We start from the raw sequence: 23,927 nt of genomic DNA, 5'->3' as shown, positions 1-23,927 counted from the left end.
CCAGCCGAAATGCAAACTCACTCTTACAATTCTTGAGGGAGATATTGTGACCACATTTCAAAGTTGTACATGCATCCGTTACGGAAAAAAGTCCGGTAAACATTACCCTGGACGGACGGACGCACGGACAGCGCCATAACATAATGATGGGCGTATGAAAATCTAGAAAAAAAATCTTATTCTGAATATCAAATCTAAATTCTAATATTCAGCAACAGCATAAAACAAGATATGTTCTTAAAATTCCAATGCCCTCAAAAGTGCATTTACTGATGAAAAGCTTTACATAATATATGTATTACCATTAAACGATATAGCTAATCTGGACCCATGTTAGAGTCAAAACCCTTGGGTTGCGAAATTCACCATTTTCTGCTTTACCTAAAGACCTTAAAGAAATCTTTCAAATGATAAAGACAATAATCACTATAATAATTTTAGCTCCACCCTGAAACCAAATCCTTACCCCCTATGATCGTGAAATTTATAATTTTGGTCAGGAACTACCTACTCCTTCTAAATATCCATTTAGTTTTAATTTAGTATCAATAGCATTAAAGGGACTGATTCACGCTTTTCCCCAAAAGTTTGTTTTTCACTTTTAATGATCAAAATCTACTGTCTAATATGTTTAAAAGATTTCACATAAAAATTAAGGTTGTACATTACCACAGAAGCTCATTTTAGGGAGTTTATTATTTGTTTTGTAAACAAAGATTGTGGTATATTATTGTTTACAAAATTTTCAAAAGAAATCGATATTTATCAAAGTTAATCATATCTTTCACATTTCAACCATTGTTTGGGTAAAATGTGTCATCTAAAAGTTAAAATTTGTGACTCTGTTGAATTAAGATGCTTTATATTACAAAATTATTGTTTCACTGGTTTGTTTGTATACATTAAAAGACTCGAGTCTTTGTTTACATAACACAGATTTAAAGGTCATAGGAGACGGTTTTTAACAATACCTTTTCTCTCCATAATTATCAACTTTGTTTCACAGACTCCTCATAAAATGCTTTTTTAAGATTAATAACGATATTAACTCGAAGAAATTGGGGTGCAAAGGTAGTCGGAATAGAAAATCGTTACCCGATTATCGTTCCTGATTTCCTGAATTTGTGACGTCATAAGAGACCACACTCAGATTTGCGAATCAAAACAAAAGCACATCCATAGACGATTTATTCGCAACTGGAGGAGTTTTTGAATGGGGAACCATAGTTTGTTATGCAAGGATATCACTTTGAACTCATAATTAATGCAAATGCCAGCCACATCGACGATTTTTCATCGGAGGACGAACAAGAAGATCAATCACTTGAGGTCCTATTTATTCCGAACCGGTTTACTTGAAATAATACTGACTGGTTAATGATAAATGTATGATAATTTCATAGTACATTCTCTGATGACAATAAGAGAAATATAGATAGCTATTACTTGCGGTATTTATAACCCCTTGCAGACACGGTGACGCAGCATCGGGTGTTTTTTTGCGGGGGGGGGGGGGGCAAATTGAAGTTTGACTGACAAGAAAGGTGGGTACCCCCTCACCCCCCTTTCGTTTTATGTGCCAAAGTCCCACCCTGACTCGGATATATTGTATAGCCAGATCGGAATTTCCTTTGCACACATCGTGCGTGAGCGCCGTATTTTGAATTTATTTTCATAGGATTTTTACAAGTATCGCGAGCTATTTTAGTTTAACAGGTGAATATAATAATAAATATAAATGGCTTTAACATTTTTTTACAATAAAATTTGTGACATTAGGGCCTATAGGAAGAAAAAATTACCATCACATTAGCCGCTATAAGGGCTCTTTCTTGTGTATAATGGTTGGAACTGGAAGCCAGAGGAAGAACGAATTCTTCGTCTGGACCAGTTATTGAAGGAACTGTCGAAAAATCCGAATGTCCTGACTGTTTTTGTTGGCCATGCGTTTTGGACGAGTCACACAGACAACTAATTTAGGTAGCCAAAGAATTCTGGTGTGCGGTCCAGAAAAACTGTTTTGGAATATGTTGAGTCATCGTGGGGTGTGGGACGATGATCAGTTCATAAGCTGTACATAGACAGAAAATCTGCACAGTACGCAGGAACTCCCGTCGGAAACTGTATGTTTGGCAGTCATACATCGTCGGATACCCAGTAGGCAGTCAATGGATACACGAAAACTTAGAAAAAAGAATAATCTGCCTAATTTATCAATAGCTAAGTTAACGTTCTCATTTATACAAAATAAATTTATCGAGCTTTAAGTTTTACATGTTGATTAATTAGATTTAAATATCAACGTTTCGATTAACCTGCGCAAGAAAAATGACTCCCATGAATTTTTCAGTCTTACAAAAACGTACAGGTAATGCAGGTAACACAGATGATACCCCGTGTATGTGGGACGGTATATACAAGCTAGCAGGGTTCCCTCGGGCTTAATGGGGCTTCACATCTGCCTAAAATTAGTCCCGCCCCGCACTTAACTTACCTGAGGAAAACCGACCGGTTGTTCAAAATTCTCGGCCTTTAATTAATTTTTTGTTTTAAATTTTGACCCCAATAAGGAAACCAACGTGCAAATTAGTGCTTCATTTGAAGAAAATCATCCCCCAACTCTTGCATGACCGTAAAAATTGGTTTATTTCACCTGATATAAAAACTTGTAATTTCAATATCGCTCCACCATTTGCTTTGAACATTCTTTTATAAACAGAAAAGAGGGGGAGGGGGTCTGATAATGCAACTTTCAACATATAAAGTTAGTAGACCTATTCATCTTCAATTTATTTACTTATATATTCAGAGAAAAAGATTCTGATCAGAAGAGCTTCATATGACTATTTCATAGTCAAATTTCATTTCTAAACAAATCAGATCGTGTTTAATTAAATACTAAATTATAAATATCTGTACTACCGTCATTATACAGTCAACGTTTTGCAGGACTTTCTCGTCTTCGCCGTGCTTGCAGTGGGTCTGTAGTTGAAAATAGTTAGAACTGCATCTAGTCGAAGATTTAATTTCATAAACCCATTAGTTTTTGCCAAAGTAGAGTGTATACTATAACGAAACTGATCCACATCAACCCCCGTTTACAATCGCATAGGGCGAGAAAGCGGAAGTGCGTAATTTGACGAGATTGAACGAGATTTTAGCTACTGGAGATAAACAAATCCACGTGGTAACGGTAAATAGATAACAGGATGGCATTTTCCATCCTATATTGGTTGAATTACGTGTCTGGAACCAAAAAACTTCATCAAAAGTCCGAGTTAGCGGTAAAAGCAGACCATGTACTAAAGTTTATGTTCGATCCCGAACTTAATTACGCCCAGGGAAGAGTTCAAGCCAGTATGAGAGACAGAAGTTACCACGTCAGTGTAAGTGGACGTTCTGTGTCAATTTTCACCTCAATATTACTTTTTTTTTTTAACTTGTCAGAAAGTATTCATTCTGTTCCTTCATTTAGGTCACATTAGGGGATAACCACACAGTTTCTGACAGCGTATGTGATTGTGTGAACGGGCAGGATAAATGTCACCACAAGGCATCTCTCCTTTTATATGGATATGAAATGTTGAAAGTATGCATGCCTTAGAATTTTTTTTATATATGAATAGTTATAAAACTTTATAATATTCTATTTAGCTATAAGAATGTTAGCAAGACGGATGTGAGGGCTTCTTGGATCCAGCATCCTAAGAAAGCACCACCAAAGAAAACAACCACTATGGATGAGCTTTTTCCACCTTCACAAAAAGTGGCCAATTACAGGTATTCTTAAGAATATGAAGAAAGTAAACAAATTATCTTAAAGTATCATATTTTATGAAATAGTGTGTCAATTAAATGGGTAGTTGAACTATTTATCATTATAAACTTGTTGATAAAATCATCTGCTTATCTTTTTATGCTGGTATTATGGTTATATGGAGTGAACTTTAGATGTCCCATGGATACAATAGATTTTTATATTCTAAAATTATTTATTTTTCTTGCATTGTTCTAAACAGTATTGGGTTCAAGAGACTTAATATGCTATCTAATTACTTTGTTCTGTTAGGGCTACATCAAGACCAGTTGATGATACAGATGTTGCTTTCCTGTGTGATAAACTTAATGCTCTTGGTCGATTTTCAGGTTTAAGATTATGCTCGAAAATATGTTGTTGTTGTTTTTTTGGTGATTTCGTTTTTGTTTTAAAATGTTCAATTGTTTCATATTTGAATACTGGGCCTACAAATACTCAATGCTGGATTTTCTACCCTATAATAGGGACTATTGATATTAAGTAGTTCAGTTTTATGCTGAACAAAAAAGTGTGATTTTACATCATATCAAAACTTTAACAACAATGGGCTTTGAGTGCAGTTGGTACATGTTTTCATTTTTATTGTTATTAACATGTATCATATTCTAAAGTTTGTTTTGAGGTTTATTTTCCTACTAGAAGATTTATTTGTTGTAATGCAACATTCCATCACTTAAGTTTATCAATAATGGCATAAAACATAAACATGTTGTACATTGTATTAAATTGGAAATCATTGTCTTCTAGCATATATATATATAGTTTAAAACTCATATTTCTCTATTGATGTTAAAATTTCATGAATAATTATTCATAAATTGATTGTAAATCATTCATGAACACAAATTTTACATGTAGCTATGCTGTGGATAGTGTCAAAAGAACCCCCATCCCCTACACTGGATATTCCTTATGTAGAAGATTTATTGCTGGGAGAAGCTTACACTAGTGCTACAGACAAGATACAGTGGTTGAAGACAAATCTTGCTATCCAAAGGGAGAAAATAGAGCAGGTAGATACATGTACAGTTAGTCATATCCTTAGGTAAAAAAAAATTGATGAAGTAAGTTCGAAGGCAATAGATAAAAAATATTTTAGTAGAAAAAATTTAAATAACATTAGAATAACTCGTGTAATTTCAGGTTGCACAATTGACTGTTGGGCAGAGGAACAACCATCTTTGGGCTTTGGTCAGGAAAAACCGCTTAACTGCATCCAACTTTGGTAAAGTGCTTGCTGCTATCCGACGAAATAGGTAAAACGTCATTCTTCTTTAATAAATTTAATATTGAATCAGATTGATCATGTTGAAAATAAATCCTAAAGTATGTTTTACACCTCAATGTGTATTTAAATCATTTTGGTAATATTGTTTCAGGTTTCCTCCATCATTATTCAAACAGGTTCTGGGCTCTTATGATTTGTCAACAAAAGATGCCATTCTATGGGGTATCAACAATGAGTCAGTTGCCAAAGCAAAGTATTGCTCATACGGTGATGCAGTTGTTGAAGAAACAGGTATAATTTTCTTTTTATGATAGTTATTTTACAGTAAATGCTACATTATACCAAGAGATTATTTCATAATTTTGCTTAAAATACACAGACTCAGTGTACAATTTTATAAGTCAATACACAACATTGTGTCCAAACCTTTTCAGGGGTGTGGCTACATGAAAGTGGTGTTTTAGGGGCAAGTCCTGATGGGATTATCCGCCGTGCAGCAACGCATAAATATAACCATCAAGTAGCTCAACTGACAGACATACTGGAGACAATGAAATTGATGCCAGAGATTTTGGAAGTTAAATGTCCTTTCAGTGCCAGGAATATGACTATTCCTGAGGCCATTTTATCAATCAAAGACTTCTGTTTAGGTATTTCATATTCTTGAATTAGTTATCTCCTATAGCAAATTGAAAAAAATTTCATTGACTCATATGAATTTTATATTGCTAGACTTCCAGGTTCATGATGGCAGACAGATGTACAAGCTAAAGGAAGATCACATCTATTATGATCAAGTACAGGGACAGCTACATATTCAGAACAAATCCGCCTGTGACTTTGTTGTGTGGACCACCAAGGACATTGCCATAGTTAGGGTTCTTCAAGACAGTGCATGGGACCAGAACATTGCAAAACTTATTGACTTTTACTTCACTCAAATAATCCCCATTGTTCAGAAGTAAAATGTCAGTTTATTTACTTTTTTCTTCTTCTCTTATATTGATAAACTCATGTTGCTGAAACATAACCAAATGCTGGTGAAAGGTTTCAAAATAGACCTATGCTCGAAAGTTATGGCAATTAAACCATGATGGCTCTCTTTTAGTAACAACACACACTGCAAAATAGATTACTATCTTAACTTGTTGAAATTAGACATTGAAATAGAAAACAACTAGATTGGTTGAACATTTATGCACATTTAATAAAATGAGGTGCATTCCTTTACATTTCAGTACATGTACTTCATTCATGAATATCAACACATTGTACACCACATTTTACCTGCCAGTTAACCACATAGTATTCTTTTCTATAGATTGAAAGAGATAAACAACCATATCAATTTACTGATTGGAAGTGTAATTATCTGCAATTTCAGCGATCATTGGATCTTGAAAGTTTACAAGCATAGAACAAACTTGAAAAATCTTTGTGCTAATGTGGCGAAATTGCTGGGGAATATGTGAAAGAATCTCAAAAATTTTTATCCTCTCATTCACTCTCTCAACATGGATTCTTGAACGAGCTATCTTTCTGCAAACCTGAACTTCAGCTGGTGTGTATTGTCCCTTATCTTTAAGGAATGGGGGAATATTCAAGTGAACACCTTGAGGAAGAAGTGAATAGATCGTAAAACCTTTATCTGCCAAGATCATGTCCCCGGGCGATAACTTAGCTAACATGTTGCTGTGTTCCACTATAGCCACATCTGAGGTACTGCCAGGATAAAGTTTGCTAACGTACACAACTGCTCCATTAGGAGCAACACCTGTTACTGCTTTTACAGTGTGTCGATTTTTGTATGAGCTATATGTCTGGGATTGAGCTGCCATGTCCTGACCAGGGACATCCTGCGTCACCTCTGTGGCATCAATTACCAGACGACAGCAACTGAAATCTCCAAAGCTTGATGGCATTGATGACTTGCATTTCAGAAGAGATGGCATATTGTTTTCCATCATGACTACAAAAAACACTTCATGCAAAGCAAAAACATGGGTAATGAAGATATTATGTACTGTGGCTTTGCTGGTACAGAATCGTTCGGCAAGGTCAAGGAGGGGACAGTTCAGCTTCAGTTTCATCAATGTCATGAAAAGTTGGTCCGACCTCGAAAAAGCACTTGGAGTCCACCCATCCACATATACCAGAGGGAACCGCTGTAATGTTGTGTCTATGATGCTAAATATCTCTGGTTTTAAAGAGGTGTACATCATCATCTAAAATAAATAGGTAAACTATAGCTATAAAATGTTCATATAGTGTTTAAGGTAGTAATCTACATCATCATAATGGCTGACTTCCTTTAAAAACATGGATGAAAAATTCGATATCAGCAATATTTGAGCTTTCCTTTTCCATTTAAAAACCTAGCCGAGTAGCTCAGTAGGTTAGAATACCGACTGCTGAACTGTAGGTCGCAGGTTCGAGTCCAGCAGGGGTTTTAAATTTTTTTCAGATTACCTACTACTAAAACTGTATTTTTTGACAAAATAAAGTAAATTTGAAAAATTTCAACTTCAAAATATTGTTGTACATTTCCTCCACTTTACATCTACATTAAATTTCTCTGGTGTAGCATACCTCCTTAAATCTTAAAATTGAATAAAAACACTTTGGGAACTAAGTAATTTGTAAGGAGAACTATATCAATCATTTTGGAATTCATTTCTCATACCTTCTTTTCATTTTCCATTATTTTGGCAACTGTTACAGGATGTTTTTTGGACTGGAGGTAACTAATTTCTGTCTGCAACTCTGCAATTTGCTTTTTAAGTCCCTTCAATATAAACCATCATTGCTGATTATTTTAAACATACATTTAAGGTGAATTATGATATACATACATCTAAATCTACCAAAAAGATTTAAGTTTTTAAAAATTAATCACCTTGATCTCTTGTACAAGAGATGTATAGGACCGCATATAAGTGTGCTCCAGATCAACAGTCTCATTTGTAGTCAAAGGTTCTCTGTCATTGCATGTAACAGCTGCCTCAGTCTCTTCTTCTGTACAAGGATCAGCTTGTCTGGATTGATGTCTAAAATGAGAAGAAACTGATGTAAATGGTGGAAGACAAATCACTTTATAAAATAGATCAGGTATCAACTGTTTTACTTACCGTGAAATTGTATTCGGATCCTGGAAGTCAAAGTAAGTACCCCGGTTCCAAGGAAACAAGGTTGGGCCGTTCTCCTTCCTTCCATCTTTGAAATGACAGCTACATATTCTGTCCGATGAGGTCACTGTCCTATCTTTTCTCCTGTGGATTAATAAGGTGTATAACAGTTATACTTTTATGTCAACTTTAAATAGAACACATCTGCATATATGGATACAGCAAGGTGAAAAAGAAATGATATATGATGAGAAGTAGGACCCTTTTTAAAACGTATATGTACCATTCATTACATATATATTAAACGTATGAGTACATGTATTTAAAATCAACAAGTCTAATATACAATGTAAATTATTATGAAACACTAAATTAACACTTAACTCACATAATTGAAGACATCTTTAATTATTTGAAGATATCATCAATTCAAGTATTGCTTGCAATAATTGTAATTGAATTGATGTGCACATCAAATTATTTATTTTTTGCTCTCATCACTTTAATTGATGCATGAATCAATTCAATTACACGTATTGAGCACAATAACTTGATGAAGGAGGTACTCTACATCGTCATAATGGCTGACTTCCTTTTAAAACATGGATGAAAATATGTTAACACTGACTGATGAACTGTAGATTGCATGTTCGAGTCTAGGGTGTTTTAACAAAAAATTCTCAGATTGCTTTCTACTAATGCTGACTAAAACTGCATTTTTTTTTACTAAATAAAGTAAATTTGAAAGATTTTAATTTTAAGATATTGTTGTACATATGAAATTTCTCTGGTGTAGCATTCCTCATTTATGTGCACATCAATTCATTTATATATCCAATAATAAAAGTCAAGAAACACATAACTATATTGTACATGTATGATTTTTTTTGTATTGAAATTTACAATTAAATATTGGCATAATAAAACAGCAAACTCAGGATCTTCATTTTGACATAATCCATGTAAACAGATCAGTATTGTTAAGCAGTACTAGGTTTGGAAAGGTTTTAAATATCTTATCCAAAAGTTCTCCTCTAGGATTATTATATAGTGGACATTCAAGAAGAAAATACAATTCATCCTCTGTTCACACACAAAGCACTAGGCTTAGAGACTGGTAGAGTATGCTTTTAATCTTCAAAGCATATTGTACTTGTATTTTTTATTTTATTTATTTATTTACCAATCTAGGGCCCTCAGGGGGCATGTACAAATTAACAATTAAACATTATAACTACATGATACAATTTACACATGTGTACCATGCACATGTTAAGGGTTTCAACATTGACATGTATTGAATTCTCATCACAATACTGATTGCAAATGTACTGTACAATAAGTGTGCTATATGGGAGGTAAATTAAAACTATATTATACAATGTTGTCACTAACACAGAGGGTACCAAGGGACGGTGCTTGAGCCAAGTCGATCAGACTGGCAGTCTTGTACCCTAGGTGTTGGAGACAAGTTTGTAAGCACATGTAAGAGGTAGGAACCACCACCTTTTTAACAAGGGTATATTTATGATAAAATACGATTACCGGTCCAGTGCCCCACTTCGTTTGAATTAAAAGTAGTAAAAGAAACGTAAAATGGTAGTGAAAGTTGATACATGTACAATATAATACCCCCCCCCTCTTCCAGGCCACGTAGGATACAACACGCCTGCAATATGATTACGTTACCCACCTGCACAATTTCTCCCACTGCTTCAAACTTTTTCTAGGAAATCTGTAGAAACTACAAGTTTCTCTCAAACTCTGGTGATTACAGCCAGTAACGAAACACAGCATTCCTAAAAACCTCGTGGCGTCTTTGTTTATCTCCAGTGCCTAAACCGGAAGTTACGTAAATTCGAGACTTTCTCGCCCTATTGTACAATCGCGTAAAATGATTGTCAAATAACTTCGAGTTCTCAGTGTAGATTTCACACCCAAGACTATCTGAACGTTGGATCATTTAGACAAAAGTATATAGAAATACCTGATTTGCTACACTACAGTTGAATGTAAGCACATTGAACATTTTGACGGCTAAAACCCGCAGTTGTTAGTATAAACAAATACACATTTGCGTCAGGCTGGTCTCTTTTGACGTCATCAAGCAAGGGAAATAAGTCATCTTACTATTTTGATACTTCACACCACAGTAACATTTGACGGTCTGTAGCGCCTGTTACCTTACGATTTTTTCTGAATGACTTATTTACATATGTTAAGTAATTAAAGAACACATTTTCGTGCAAAACGATTTTTTTTTTTAAATTGTCTCCTATGACCTTTAAGGCTAAAATATTCCTTTTATTCTTGCATTCAGAAAGTCAAAATTTTGGCTGTCAACATTAAATGAGTAAAATGTTTAACATCAAAAAATGAAAAATATTTTTCTCAAAAATCGTGAATCAGTCCTTTTAAAGCAAATATCATTTACATGTTTTGCACATATACACTATATATAGCAAGTTTGGCCTCGCCCTGGAGTCAGAACCTCTATCCCGGGGATCATGAAAATTACATTTTTTTAGAGAGGCCTTCCTACTGTACATCACTATGAAAGGTGAAGATAACAATCAGTGATAAATCTCATAACTCCTATAAGCAATACAAAATAGAGAGCTGGGCAAACACGGACCCCTGGATATACCAGAGGTGGGATCTATGCATTTAGTTTTTCTTACACATGTGCGATTGTAGAGAAGAAGAATTTTGAAAATTGGTAAATGTTTGGCCGTTTTGCCCCGCCCTTAAAGTCCCACGGGTCCAAGAGTGCTGACAAAAATAATTTATGTCCCCTTTGTCCCAATGATGCTTCATACCATTTGAAAGGAATTGGAATTGTAGTTATCAAGAAGAAGTTTAAAATGTTCTATTGTTTACACATTTAATAACTGAGTAGTTTGGCCCCACCCTTATACCAAAACCCCTACCCTTGGGATGATCAAAATTACAATCTTGGTAAAAGACTATCTGGTCTTTCTGAATATCATTTAGTTTCAATTTAGTATCAATAGCACTAAAGAAGATGTTATCTAAGTGTTTTACACATAAACACTACATACAAAGTTTGGCCCCACCCTGGGGTCAGAACTCCTACCCCGAGGATCATGAAGTCTACAATTTTGGTAGAGGTCTCCCTGCTCTACATCACTATGTATTTAGATTTTCTTACATATGTGTGGTTGTAGAGAAAAAGATTTTTGAAAATTTGTCACTTTTTGGAAATGTTTCCCTGCCCCTAAGGCCCCATGAGTGCAGGAGTCTTGAAATTTACAATTTATGTCCCTCTTGTCCAAAAGATGCTTTATACTAAATTTGAAAAGAATTAAGATGGTAGTTATCAAGAAGTTAAAAAATGTTCAATTGTAAACGCACGACGGACGACGAACGAAGACGGACGCAGACCAATTGCAATAGGTCATCTGAGTGACTCAGGTGACCTAATAATTTTACCTTGTACTGCACCTACGTATGTTTCAAACGTCTTTCGTATGAATGTTGTTGCAGAAATAATTCTAGCTGTTCGATAGTTCGTCTTCGGATATATTCGGCACTCACACATGACCGGAACTTCCTTGTCCTTAGGTAATGCCATATTAGTAATGATAGATATCACGGTGTTAAATTTGGTGGCACATACATCAAACAGAAGTGGATTCCAGGTGATAGCCTCGGGGCTGTGAATTGCTGCAGATATCCATTCTTCTTGTTTAAATTTACCAAATTCTTCTTCCCTCTATAACACCAATCAATTATCAATAAATGATATATTATACATACATATACAAAATATGGTTGAAATCCATGTTTCACCCATACAGCATTTTTCCCCATACACTACGTTCAGTTGTGATGCAATATTAATTCATGGAATGGGCTTAAGGTTCAATATAACCAAAGTTACTGAACGTGCCAAACAAAGTTGATTTAGTTTTAATTCTTTTATCTTTAGTAAATGAGCTGTCCGTTGATTAAAATAGGATTCGTACTTACCTGTTTCAATTCATCTGTTATACATTTCGTCACAAATTTCTTATCTGATTTCCGTAAGGCCTTGCAAATATTGTGCAAGACATCTGAGCTGTCCTCGGTTTTGAAATTGTTTTCTCCACACCATTGTTCTGATACACGATATGCTGCCCTTTCGTCACAGAGTCTCTCAAGTATGAATTCAGTCTCTTTCTGAAGAAACTTCTCGTGATCTAGGTTATTTTGGGTAAAAACGAGTTAGAGTTTATCACCACACTCTGTCATTTCTTAACTTAGATATATTTATACAATAAGCTTTCCACAGAAAGTGTGCAATGTATCCCAGTATAATAGATTTTGTTTCTGTATGTAATATACTAGAGCACTTCAAATTGAGGATTCTAAAAATGAAATTAGCGAAAGAAGTATTCCATAATCATAGCCAACAGTTTAAAATTGTTGCGAATTAATGTCTTGATGATTAACTATATAGCTTATTTGATTCTCATACTAAAACAATGTGATCTTTGTTAAATCAATACACTTACCAGAACGACGTAAATCATAAACCCATCTCATACAAATATTTCGGGTCGTAAAGGTTTCCTGAAGATTACATGGACCATTGAATATTTGAGAGAGAATAGTTAATTTATTCATCTTTTTTAACGATTCCCAATCTGATTGTTCTATAGTGAGGATACCACGTTTCAATAAATCGTCGCCCAGTTTGATGATGTTACTTCTCCTGATCGGTTTGTCTTTGTACTCAGAAAATATCGCATCTAGAACAAACCGCTCTTGGAAGTTGTTTCTTGGAGGCACTGCAGTGGAAATAGCTTGGGCACCCGTGGAGAAGCATTCTTCTGAAATAATTTTTGGGGGTTACAATTATTCAAAATAGTAAATCACCTTCCCTTTAGGTGCAATGTCCTTTGTGCTTTGTTTAAGCACGCCCCGTCGTTCACGATGCAGACACATGTCCTTGTATCCATCATATTTGCATTAAAAAATTATTCTAGTATGTTTATCTGGCAAATAACTTGTAAAGATCATTTATTATTATACCCCCCGAACGAAGTTCTGGGGGGTATATAGGAATCACTCTGTCTGTCTGTCTGTCTGTCTGTCCGTCCGTCCGTCCGTCCGTCCGTCCGTCTGTCTGTCTGTGCAGATTCGTGTCCGGGCCATAACTTCTTTGTTCTTTGACTTAGGCATACCATATTTGGCACACAGATAGATCACCATGAGACGATGTGTCATGTACCTTCATGACCTCTATATGACCTTGACCCTTGACCTCAAGGTCAAAATTAAAGGTTTTTTACAATGGATTCGTGTCCGGGCCATAACTTCTTTGTTCTTTGACATAGGCATACCATATTTGACACATGAGTGTATCACCATGAGACGATGTGTCATGTACCTTCATGACCTCCACATTACACTCAGGAAAGAGGTAATTTATACCTATTAACAACACCCTTTGGGAGATTGGGGTAAGCGGGGGGTATTCTTAGTGAGCATTGCTCACAGTACATCTTGTTATATTATAAGCCGTGTTTACAGAATTTTCGATTGTTCCAAAACATAATTATGACTATTTTATGTTCATAAAAAAAGAAATATATTAATATCTCATGGATATGTATAATTTGTCACAATCATATGGATTATAAAAAATTTAAGCGAGCTTAAGATGATTTATTCATATTGATTGTGCAATGTTTACAGATGTATGTGTAGGTTCTACATAACAAGATAGTGGAATGGCGGATCCAAGAATGTGCCTGTGAAGTTGCAAGAGTTACTGCTCTTCCAGGACGTGAGAGCCGTATTTGGTTTTGGAATTGCTAGGAGAATGTTTGGGCCAGTGAATTTATTTCGCGGGAAACATATCCTTGTTCATTGTGAGTTTCGCGTCGCTTTCTTCACTTTCGTTCAGGACGCAGCAGAATAAGCATCGTGCAGTTACATGTATTGAAATTATTCAAACCACCTTCACCTCTCCAACTTTCTTCATTGTTATGTTGTCATTATGTTTTTTTTTTTGGGGGGGGGGGGGAGGGGAGGGCTACAACTCCTTAGGATCTCCGTAATGGTGCAAATGCGGGAGTGGTTCACTCCCGCAACATTATCGATCATTCTAAACATTTGTAGACTTTCTTTACGTAAATAAAATGATATTCTATGTTTACTTAGTCAATATATAAATTAACAACCTGCAACTTACGATTTGTGAGGCTCTATTCTACCGTTTTCAACAATTTCGATATATTCCAATTTCTCGATTCATATTTGTGCGCCAGATTTGATGTACTGAAGTTTCAACTTCCGATTGTCAAGTTATTTGCATATGCCATATCAGGTAGTGTTTACATCAATGGACAGGTACGAAGGATAAAGCTATTTCGTCGGTATTAAAAAGGTTTAGATTTAATATCAAGTTAAAAAACGAACAGCAGAGTGTAAATTCTTTCTGCAACCATATGATTTTCCTATCTTTGTCGGAGTGGCTCGAGTAATTACATTTTCGCGCAGATTGTCAATGTTTGGGTTTTTCAGTAGATTCACTACGAGATCTCGCGATAACAAGCATGGTGGAGCAGATGAAGAATTTTGCATGCTGTACATGATTTTAAATGAGAAACACCTTTATTAGACATGCCCAAGCACAAAGTTGGTACTGCTTTTTTGTGTAAACATTTTGGACAGTTACACAGAGCTTATTATCGGTTATTCATAAAATTATCTTGCACCATTACGGAGATCCTAAGGAATTGTAGCCCTATCCCGAAAACGTCAGAATAAAAAAAATCGGATAGGACTACATTATTGTAGCTAGATTTTCCCGAGTTCAGATTGACTCCAAACGCAGATAAAGAGGATAAAGCTGTTTATTCAAATTATGGAATCATGAACGTCAATGAGAGTGATGAACGTGGTAATCTACAAATATAATGAATTCAACTCGCATACATCCAACCACGCACAAAGGTTTAGCGTGAAATAATTTTACTAATAAAAGTTATTTTAGTTAAATTGATATATAAAATAGTTTTCTATTATAATAAATCTTACCATGCGAGACAGCTTAGGAAATCCAGAAGATTTCTAAAGTAATTAAAGCCAATGAACAAATGCCATGAAGCTATTTATGTTCTAGTCCGTCTCTCGAGGTGTCGGGATTTTTAATGATAAAAACAGGTGCGTGATGTTAAAGTTATCGCTAGACATGCGCACTCACTCACAGAACTAGAAAAATAAGTCTATCACACCCTTACTCAATTATGATAGTGAATAAATTATATCCCGTGACAATATTTTAATCAATATCATTGTCAACCATAATTATTACGTAATTATTTATAATTATATCATATAACATTGGAGGTTAATAACTTTTCAGTTCATTCATAATTAAAGTCACGCTGACCAGCGGCAAAGTACAACATACATTATGACTTGTTATCTATATTCTGTAGATATATAAGATGTAGGTAAAAGGTGGTATACATTATAACGATTATCAATCAGTTTGGTTAGACAGAATCAATTATGAATAAATCAGTAATTCAGAAATATCTCTATAGCATAGATATTGCCACCCCAATAGATACTTGGTGTTTCAGAAAATATGCGACCATTTATTCTGCATGCTTTTGTTTGTTTATTTAGAACCGCGATATTTCAGCCAAATATATGTTTTGAAATTAGAATGGATCGCTACACCACAACTCAAATTTATGACTCGTCAACTTCTCATATTTATGTAGCAATATTTCATTTTCACCTGTATATGGTTTTTATGTCTCTAAACTCATTCGACACTCGACGATATTTTCTGCGTATGGTCAATTTTTGAATCGAGGTAGGCTGTTGACATATAAGTTGATGTTATAAGCATTTCAACAGTCTCGTTTAACATAAGCATTAATATAATCTATAATTAGGTCGAATGCTGTCTGACTAATTGTTATATATTTTTTGTTACTAAGATCTAGTGCTTTAGGCAGGTGTGACCGGTCAACAGGGGATGCTTACTACTCTTTGACAATTCGTCCCACTTCTGGTGTGTAAGGGGGACCGTGTTTGCTCCATCGTCATTTTGTATTCTTTATAAGATTTATGAGATTGATCACTGTTCATTATCTTCACTTTTTCATTCAATGGTTCGTTAAAGTATATCATATCTCATATCTATGAACCAATTCAGCTGAAATGCAAACTGAACTTGTATTCCTCCAACCTGTATTACACTCCGTGTATTTGCCTCCATTGTTAGAGTACCGACTTGCGTTTGGACATGTCTGATAAAGGTGTTTTTCATTTAAAAGAGACACTACAGTTCATTTTCCACATTTTAAACACGTCGTTTTTAAAACATGTACATGTATTGATAAAATTATAAAAATCATATCGATTCTGACAATATTGGTCAATTTCAATGCATCCATTTGCTCTCAACTGCGCTTTGAAAATCATCCGGAATTCAATTAGATTTTAGAACACAGTTCGCAGTTCACTATTCGCAATTAAATAGTGAACTGCATTCTAGAACGCAGTTCGCAATTCAAATTTCTATATGCATAAAACAACACCACATTGAAATTATAAGGATGGGGTGCCAGTTACCAACCCCAAACACTGTGAAGAAATGGTGATGATACTCTCTCTAGTTATGGAGATCCGCAACTCCAACTTTTTTTAATAACGCATAACACTTGGTCAATAAACATCGGGTTCTAAATCATCGAAAATCCCTACCCCGGGAACTGAAATTTTGGGGGTAATTTTTTATGCATAATGCATTACACTTAGTGAATAAACATCGGGTTCGGAATCACCGAAGACCCCTACCCCAGGGCTGAAATTTTGGGGGAAGGGTATTAGTTGTCCTCTTCCACCACAATGAAGAAATGGTGATGTTACTTTCTCTAGTTACGCAGATCCGTCCCTCCAATTTTTATGCATAATGCATTACACCTAGTGAATAAACATCGGGTTTGGAATCATCGAAGACCCCTACCCCGGGGACTGAAATTTTGGGGGTAGGGTATTAGTGGTCCTCTCCCACCACAATGAAGAAATGGTGATGTTACTTTATCTGGTTACGGAGATTCGCCCCTCCAATTTTTAACATAATGAATCACACTTAGTGAATAAACATAGGGTTTGGAATCATCGAAGACCCCTACCCCGAGGAATGAGAATTTGGGGTTAGGGCACTAGTAGTCTATCCCTACTACTGTGAAGAAATGGTAATGGTACTTTCTCTTGTTATTGAGATCCCCCTTCAATTTTTATTGATAACGCATTTCACGCATAGAATAAACATCGGGTTCGGAATCATCGAAGACCCCTACTTATGTTTGAAAGGTCCACAAAAGGAGTGTGGAGGCAAGGAAAGGGACCCCTTGAGCTCTCCTTTTTGCCCTTAGTTTTGGACTGAAGGGGTAGCAAATTGGGCCTCGCGAAGGTGTCTCCACTTTTCAGACCTCTTTAATAGTTGAATATGGTATTCGAACAAAATGAAACTGATACACGGATAGAGAACAACGAAGACAAACTTATAGAACCCTCGAAAGGGGTAGCACATGCCTTTATGGGCAATTGAGCTCACCTGAAAGTTCCTAATCTTAGATAATATAGGGTCATAACGAAGGCTAATAACAACTTAATCTTTGAAGAGTCCGCTAAATGAGTATGTAGACAAGTAAGGGGATCCCTAAGGTTATTTTCCGCCCTTAGTTTGGGGCTGTAGGGGTACCACCTGGGGTCTTCCAAAGGTGGGGCCACTTTTCAGACCTTTCTAATAATTGACTATAGGGTGTTGGAATAAAACAAAACTGATAAAGGGTAAATAACAATGACGTTAAACTATGGAACCCATACAAGGAGTCACATTACCCGGGGCCTCATACAGGTAGGGCCACTTTTCAGACCTCTCTAATAATTGAATATTTGGTAATGAAAGAAAACAAAGCTGATAGACGGATAGAGAACAACAAAGTCAAACATATACAACATGTAAAAGCTCACATAGGCCTATAAGGACAATTGAGCTTACCTGAAAGTTCTTGATTTTACATCATGTTGGGTCATAATGAAGTCTACCCCAGTACATGTAATAACAAATTAATCTTTGAAGAGTACGCAAAAGCAGTATGCAGGCAAGGAAGGGGATCCCTCGGACTATCATTTTCCGTCCTCAGTTTTGGACTGATGGAGTACAACCTTACGCCTCGATCCCAAGGCTAGGGCTACATTTCAGACTTTTATTATGTTTGAATATTGGGTGATGAAAGAAAACAATTTTGATATAAGGATAGAGGGCAACGAAGTCACAAATATAGAACCCTTCAAAGGGGTTAAATAGTCCTTTAAGGGTAATTGAGCTCACCTGAAAGTTCATGATTTTCCATCATGTAAGATCATATATAAGGAAGACTAATAACAACTTAATCGTTGAAGTATCCACAAAAAGAGTATGGAGGTAAGAAGACTATCATTTTCCGCCCTCAGTTTGCTACTGCTGGGGTCCCACCTTGAGACTTCCGAGTCTCGGTCCATTTTCAGAGCTTTTTAATGATTAATTATTGGGTACTTTAACTCCAGCCCACGGAGTTATCTCCATGGGGATTGCAAAGTATTTGTTTCTTTGCATTACGCTGGTCTGCCGCCATTTTGTCGGAGTTTTTCAGTTTAGTTTATGTTATTAAATTTGAATTACATTGAAGTTTAGTAATTGTTTAAACAGATAGAATAAATTATTCAGACATTTTGTAATAAAAATTTAGTAGCTTTGTATATTTTAGTGTATGAGGGTGATGCATTTGTCTATGGATGAGGTATCTTCTTTGTTGGGCTTGTGGCCCTCCCTGGATACCCCAGCGGTAGCGCGACATAACCCCATATCCCCGTACTTGCACATGAGTAGGTTGGGAGGCAATGTAGGATTTAGTTTAGACAACCCACGGAGTGGAAGTGCCCATGGCGGTATGATAGACCCTAAGTGATTATTTCTCTCCGTCCTTGCCTTTTTGTTTGAGTGAGGGGGTGGAAGGTTCAGTGGTGGCAATTGTAGGGGTGAGGTTTACTGATCCCCAATTCATTTTACAGGAGATTGACAGTTTAGATTTTAGATGGGGATCCATAGTGTAGGTGCGACTCCCCAGATAACTTGATTAGTTTCGCTTCGCCTAAGAAAAGTTCTAGTTTTAGGGACTTAGATAGGTTGGCTGACGACTACTCGTCTCCCATGGGGGAGGGGGTCAGTTATGCCCGGTATCCCAGTGAGGCCTACTACAACTATACAGTCGTGGGTTACATACCCAGTTCTGGGAATCTCCCAGAATATAATACCCCAATCACCGCATCCCTTCATTCCAGTGTTGGAGAGATCAGCCCAATCCCCTCACCGATAGGTTGATGACCAGACCCCAAGCCAGTACGGTCACGGTTTGTATCAGGGGTGCTTGTCATCGCCAGCATATCCCTACACTAAGGCTGTATCCCCTAGTTGCCCTATTGTTGGAGCTGGGGTTATTCTAGGAACTCATCAGGCCCTGAAGTCTCTCCATTGTCCTGATCTCAAAGGATCCTCTGGTACTTTACCATGCAGTACAACATCGCAAAAGCTACGCATTCCATTTCCTTGACTCTAGGTCTGGGGGAGTGCCCAGTACGCCTAATCCTTGGTATCCCCCGTGGTTTGTGGATATGCGGGCACATATATGCACCACATGGTTGCCATGATCGTCCTTTATCATTAGCAGGGGCCATCTGCTCATTTTCAGGCACAGCCTGGTGCCACTGTTTGTAGTGAGAGGGAGAGGGAGAGGGGGTAGAGTAGCCAACGTTTCGCCCCAGTTACATTTAGGTGAACCAGAATCACGAATGCGTTTCTCTAGGCGTTCCGCCCGGGGGCTAGCCCAAGTACCCCACACCCCCGTCCGGGTCCCCGGTACTCTCATACAGGGGAACACGCGATTGGCAAAGGTAGAAACTCGCCTAGGTACACGTATCTGCGGTATGATGGGAAATCTACTTGGAAATCCTTCTTCCTCAAGATTGTTCGGCTAGCTTGCAATCAACAATTGAAAGAGATAAAGCATCACAATCAATTCTACTTCTCCTTAAATGAGACTTCGAGCGACTATTACACCTTGTTGTTGTAGATGGACGATAACAACTCACTGGCTGAGATCTTGAGACGTTTCGAGAAGCGCTTCAAATCGTCAATGCATACAACAGATGAATTTCCAGTTAGTTTCTCAGTGTGTGAGAATCGTGAACCAGTGGGCGGACCGGATCCTCACCTTAGCGATACATGCTTTTCCATATGTGCCTGATGTGCATTCACATTTCATTGCTCGGCTGTTTTATAGTCGAGGATCGAGATGCAGTTTTGTATGCCCTAGATGGTAGATCTAAGACTGTAAAGGAAGCTACATGCATGGACAGGATGCAGTACTACCAGCATTCCCGATAAACCAAGTCAATTTAAGCCCATGAAGGAAATGCGGATGGTAGTCCAGGAGGAGGTCCAGCAACTGGTGGGAACAACGTCATTGAAGGATTTAAGGGACATGTCTGAGAAATGAGGAACTGGAGAAGAAACTGCGGGGCAGAATCTTTCCCCCAGATGTACCATTCATCACAGCAGGGCATGAACAGAAACCCTCGGGTGCTTCAAGTGTGGGGCTGCTGTCTATTTTAAGAGGGGCTAACCGTAGTAGCTCAATTGGAAGGATGCACCCAGAAGGCAACGGTGAAGCCTAGGGAGAATTCCGAGGCAGGGAGCGACGATTCATCCACTGTTGGCTAAAGAGGGGTTTATCCACGGGGATGTATGGATGCTGACACCGGAGCGCTCTTCACAAAGGCCCATGATATTGGTATTGACACTGGCAAAGCCAAAAAAGCTCATTGCACGAGGGGACAACCATGCATTCAATTGTGTGCGTCATTTAAAGAACAGCAGGATCCGAGTCCGGTTCCTGGAGGCACCAGAGAAGAAGGAGGAATCTGGATACTAAATCATCGGGTGGGAAGACGACAAGTTTTAAGCCTTCTCCATGGATGAGTCATGTGTCCCAGACATGTTCGAATTCCCATAGGATATTGCAGTGCCAGAGCTGAAAGAGTTTGGTGAAAGTGACCTGGAGTATTAACCAGATCAGGATATGTCACCTGTTCAGGAGGAGGACGTGGATAATGAGACGCTTGAGAAATGCCCGGAAGCAGCGACCAGGAAGTTTCTCAGCCAGAGGAGAAAAATGGGTTGGAGATGGTTTTTGGCTAAGCAGCGGAGGAGACGAATGACATGCCCTGTTAGCATGCTTCTGGGCCCTACAGAGACTTCTTTGCCCCCGTTGGGCAATTACGCCCGACCACATGATCCATTGTAGAAATGTCAATCCAGGGTGTGCAAATGCAAGTAGTAGTGAACACAGGTAATAAGATCAGTGTTATTTTCACCATGATCTAGGAGGAACTTGATCCCAAGTCGCTCATAAAGCAACATGACTGTCACCCTTGTGCAGGCTGGCGAAAACGCAAGGATGAGAGGATTTATCACCGGTCCCGTGGATATACGCCTAGGAAATGTGGAATACAGTTTTCAAGCCTATGTGGCCCCCCTACAGGATCAGATTATGTGGGAATGAAGCTCTTGCATCAGTACAAAGCTCGACTGGATTTAAAATTTGGTACTCATGGGAGAGAAGAAAATCTCCGTGACGTTCGGGCTTTCTGGGGAGAAACAGGAGGCCTAAGTCTCTATGGCCAAAACAGTCCAGGTTTCAGATGCCAAGTTGATATTTGCCTTCATTATGACCCTACATTATGTAAAATTAGGAATTTTCAATTGAGCTCAATTGTACTTTAGGGCTTATGTGACCTTTTAAAAGGATTCTATGTGTTTCACCTTGTTGTTCTCTACCCGTCTATCCGCTTTCTTTTCATTCATCACCCAATATTCAATTATTAGAGAGGTCTGAAAAGTGGTCCCACCCATGGGAGTCCAAAGGGGGTACCCCTACAGCCCCAAACTGAGAACGGAAAACGATAGCTTTAGGCGTCCCCTCCTTGCCTGCATTCTCCTTTTGTGGATTCGTCAAAGATTAAGTTGTTATTGGCCATCATTATGACCCTACATGAAATTATCACCTTACATGTAAATTCATGAATTTTCGGGTGAACTCAATATTGCCCTTAAAACCCTATATGACCCTTTTAAAGGTTCTATATGCTTGACGTCATTGTTGTCTAGTCCTTTATCAGTTTTGTTTTATTTCAATACCCTACAGACATTTATAAGAGAGGTCTGAAAGGAGACCATACCCTTGGAAGACCCCAGGTGGCACACCTAAGGTATCAAACTAAGGGCGGTAAATGATAGTACTAGGCACCGGGATAGGCGTCTTCAATGATTCCGAACCCAATGTTTATTCACGAAGTGCATTGCATTATGAATAAGAATAGGAAGGCGGATCTACGTCACTATCAAAAGTATCAACAAATCTTCATAATGGTGGGAGTGGACTACTACATGTAATACCCCACCCCCAAAATTTCAGTCCCCGGGTTAGGGGTCTTCGATAATTCCAAGCCCCATGTTTATTCATTAAGTGTAATGAATTATGCATAATAATTGGAGGGGAAGATCTCCGTAACTAGAAAGAGTACCATCACCGTTTCTTCACAGCGCTGGGAGTGGACCACTAATACCTTACCCCCAAAATTTCAGTCCCTGGGGTAGGGGTATTCGATGATTCCAAGTCCGATGTTTAATCACCAAATGTAAACCGTTATGCATAAAAAATGGAGGGACGCATCTCCATAACTAGTAGGATTACCATCACCATTTCTTCAAAGTGGTGGCAGTGAACAACTAATACCTTACCCCCAAAATTTCAGTCCCCGGGGTAGGGGTCTTCGATTATTCCGAGCTCGATGTTTATTCACTAAGTGTAATGCGTTATTCAAAAAAGTTGGAGGAGCGGATCTCCATAACTAGAGAGAGTACCATCTCCATTTCTTCACAGTGGTGGGAGAGGACAACTAATACCTTACCCCCAAAATTTCAATCCCCGAGGTAGGGGTCTTCGATGATTTCGAACCCGATGTTTATTCACTTAGTGTAATGCATTATGCATAAAAATTAGAGGGGCGGATCTCCACAACTAGAAAGAGTGTACCATCACCATTTCTTCATAGTGGTGGGAGAGGACAACTAATACCCTACCCACAAGATTTCAGTAACCAGGGTAGGGGTCTTCGTTGATTCCGAACCCGATGTTTATTCACTTAGTGTAATGCGTTATGCATAAAAATGGAGGGATGCATCTCCATAACTAGTAAGAGTACCATCACCATTTCTTCACAGTGGTGGCAGTGGACCACTAATACCTTACCCCTAAAATTTCAGTCCCTGGGGTAGGGGTCTTCGATGATTCCGAACCCGATATTTATTCACTAAGTGTAATGTGTTATTTAAAAAAGTTGGAGGAGCGGATTTCCATAACTAGAGAGAGTACCAACTCTATTTCCTCACAGTGGTGGGAGAGAACAACTAATACCCTACCCTCAAAATTTCAATCCCCAGGGTAGGGGTCTTCGATGATTTCGAACCCGATGTTTATTCACTTAGTGTAATGCATTATGCATAAAAATTGGAGGGGTGGATCTCCGCAACTAGAGAGAGTGCCATAACCATTTCTTCACAGTGGTGGAAGTGAACGACTAATACTTTACCCCCAAAATTTTAGTTTCCGGGGTAGGG

The 23,927-nt window shown here is 37.7% G+C and overlaps 2 protein-coding genes across 4 annotated transcripts in view; one reads left to right on the top strand and one right to left on the bottom strand.

Annotated features, from left to right (window-relative positions):
* Positions 1-23,927, bottom strand: part of LOC125656884 (uncharacterized) — a 41,096-nt gene that overhangs the window by 5,291 nt on the left and 11,878 nt on the right. The window contains exons 1-5 of one of the 3 annotated variants that reach the window (XM_048887507.2): positions 9,864-11,620; positions 8,174-8,314; positions 7,942-8,092; positions 7,729-7,830; positions 6,232-7,270 (exon numbers count right to left, since the gene is read on the bottom strand). In XM_048887507.2, coding sequence (XP_048743464.2) covers positions 6,395-7,270; positions 7,729-7,830; positions 7,942-8,092; positions 8,174-8,314; positions 9,864-9,967 — 1,374 coding nt within the window. In that variant the 5' untranslated portion in view covers positions 9,968-11,620 and the 3' untranslated portion in view covers positions 6,232-6,394. The other 2 variants (XM_056153967.1, XM_056153966.1) reach the window with 2 other exon arrangements.
* Positions 3,103-6,026, top strand: LOC125679396 (uncharacterized). The gene is made up of 7 exons (XM_048918611.2): positions 3,103-3,386; positions 3,655-3,780; positions 4,676-4,830; positions 4,961-5,073; positions 5,197-5,336; positions 5,480-5,695; positions 5,778-6,026. Exons 2-7 carry the CDS (start codon positions 3,741-3,743, stop codon positions 6,008-6,010), a joined length of 897 nt encoding a protein of 298 aa, XP_048774568.1. The 5' UTR covers positions 3,103-3,386; positions 3,655-3,740; the 3' UTR covers positions 6,011-6,026.

This window comes from Ostrea edulis, chromosome 2 (genome assembly GCF_947568905.1).
Source record: "Ostrea edulis chromosome 2, xbOstEdul1.1, whole genome shotgun sequence".
Classification (NCBI taxonomy): domain Eukaryota; kingdom Metazoa; phylum Mollusca; class Bivalvia; order Ostreida; family Ostreidae; genus Ostrea; species Ostrea edulis.
The sequence above is the reverse complement of the archived record's forward strand: the minus strand, read 5'-3'. Positions and strand labels throughout refer to the sequence as shown.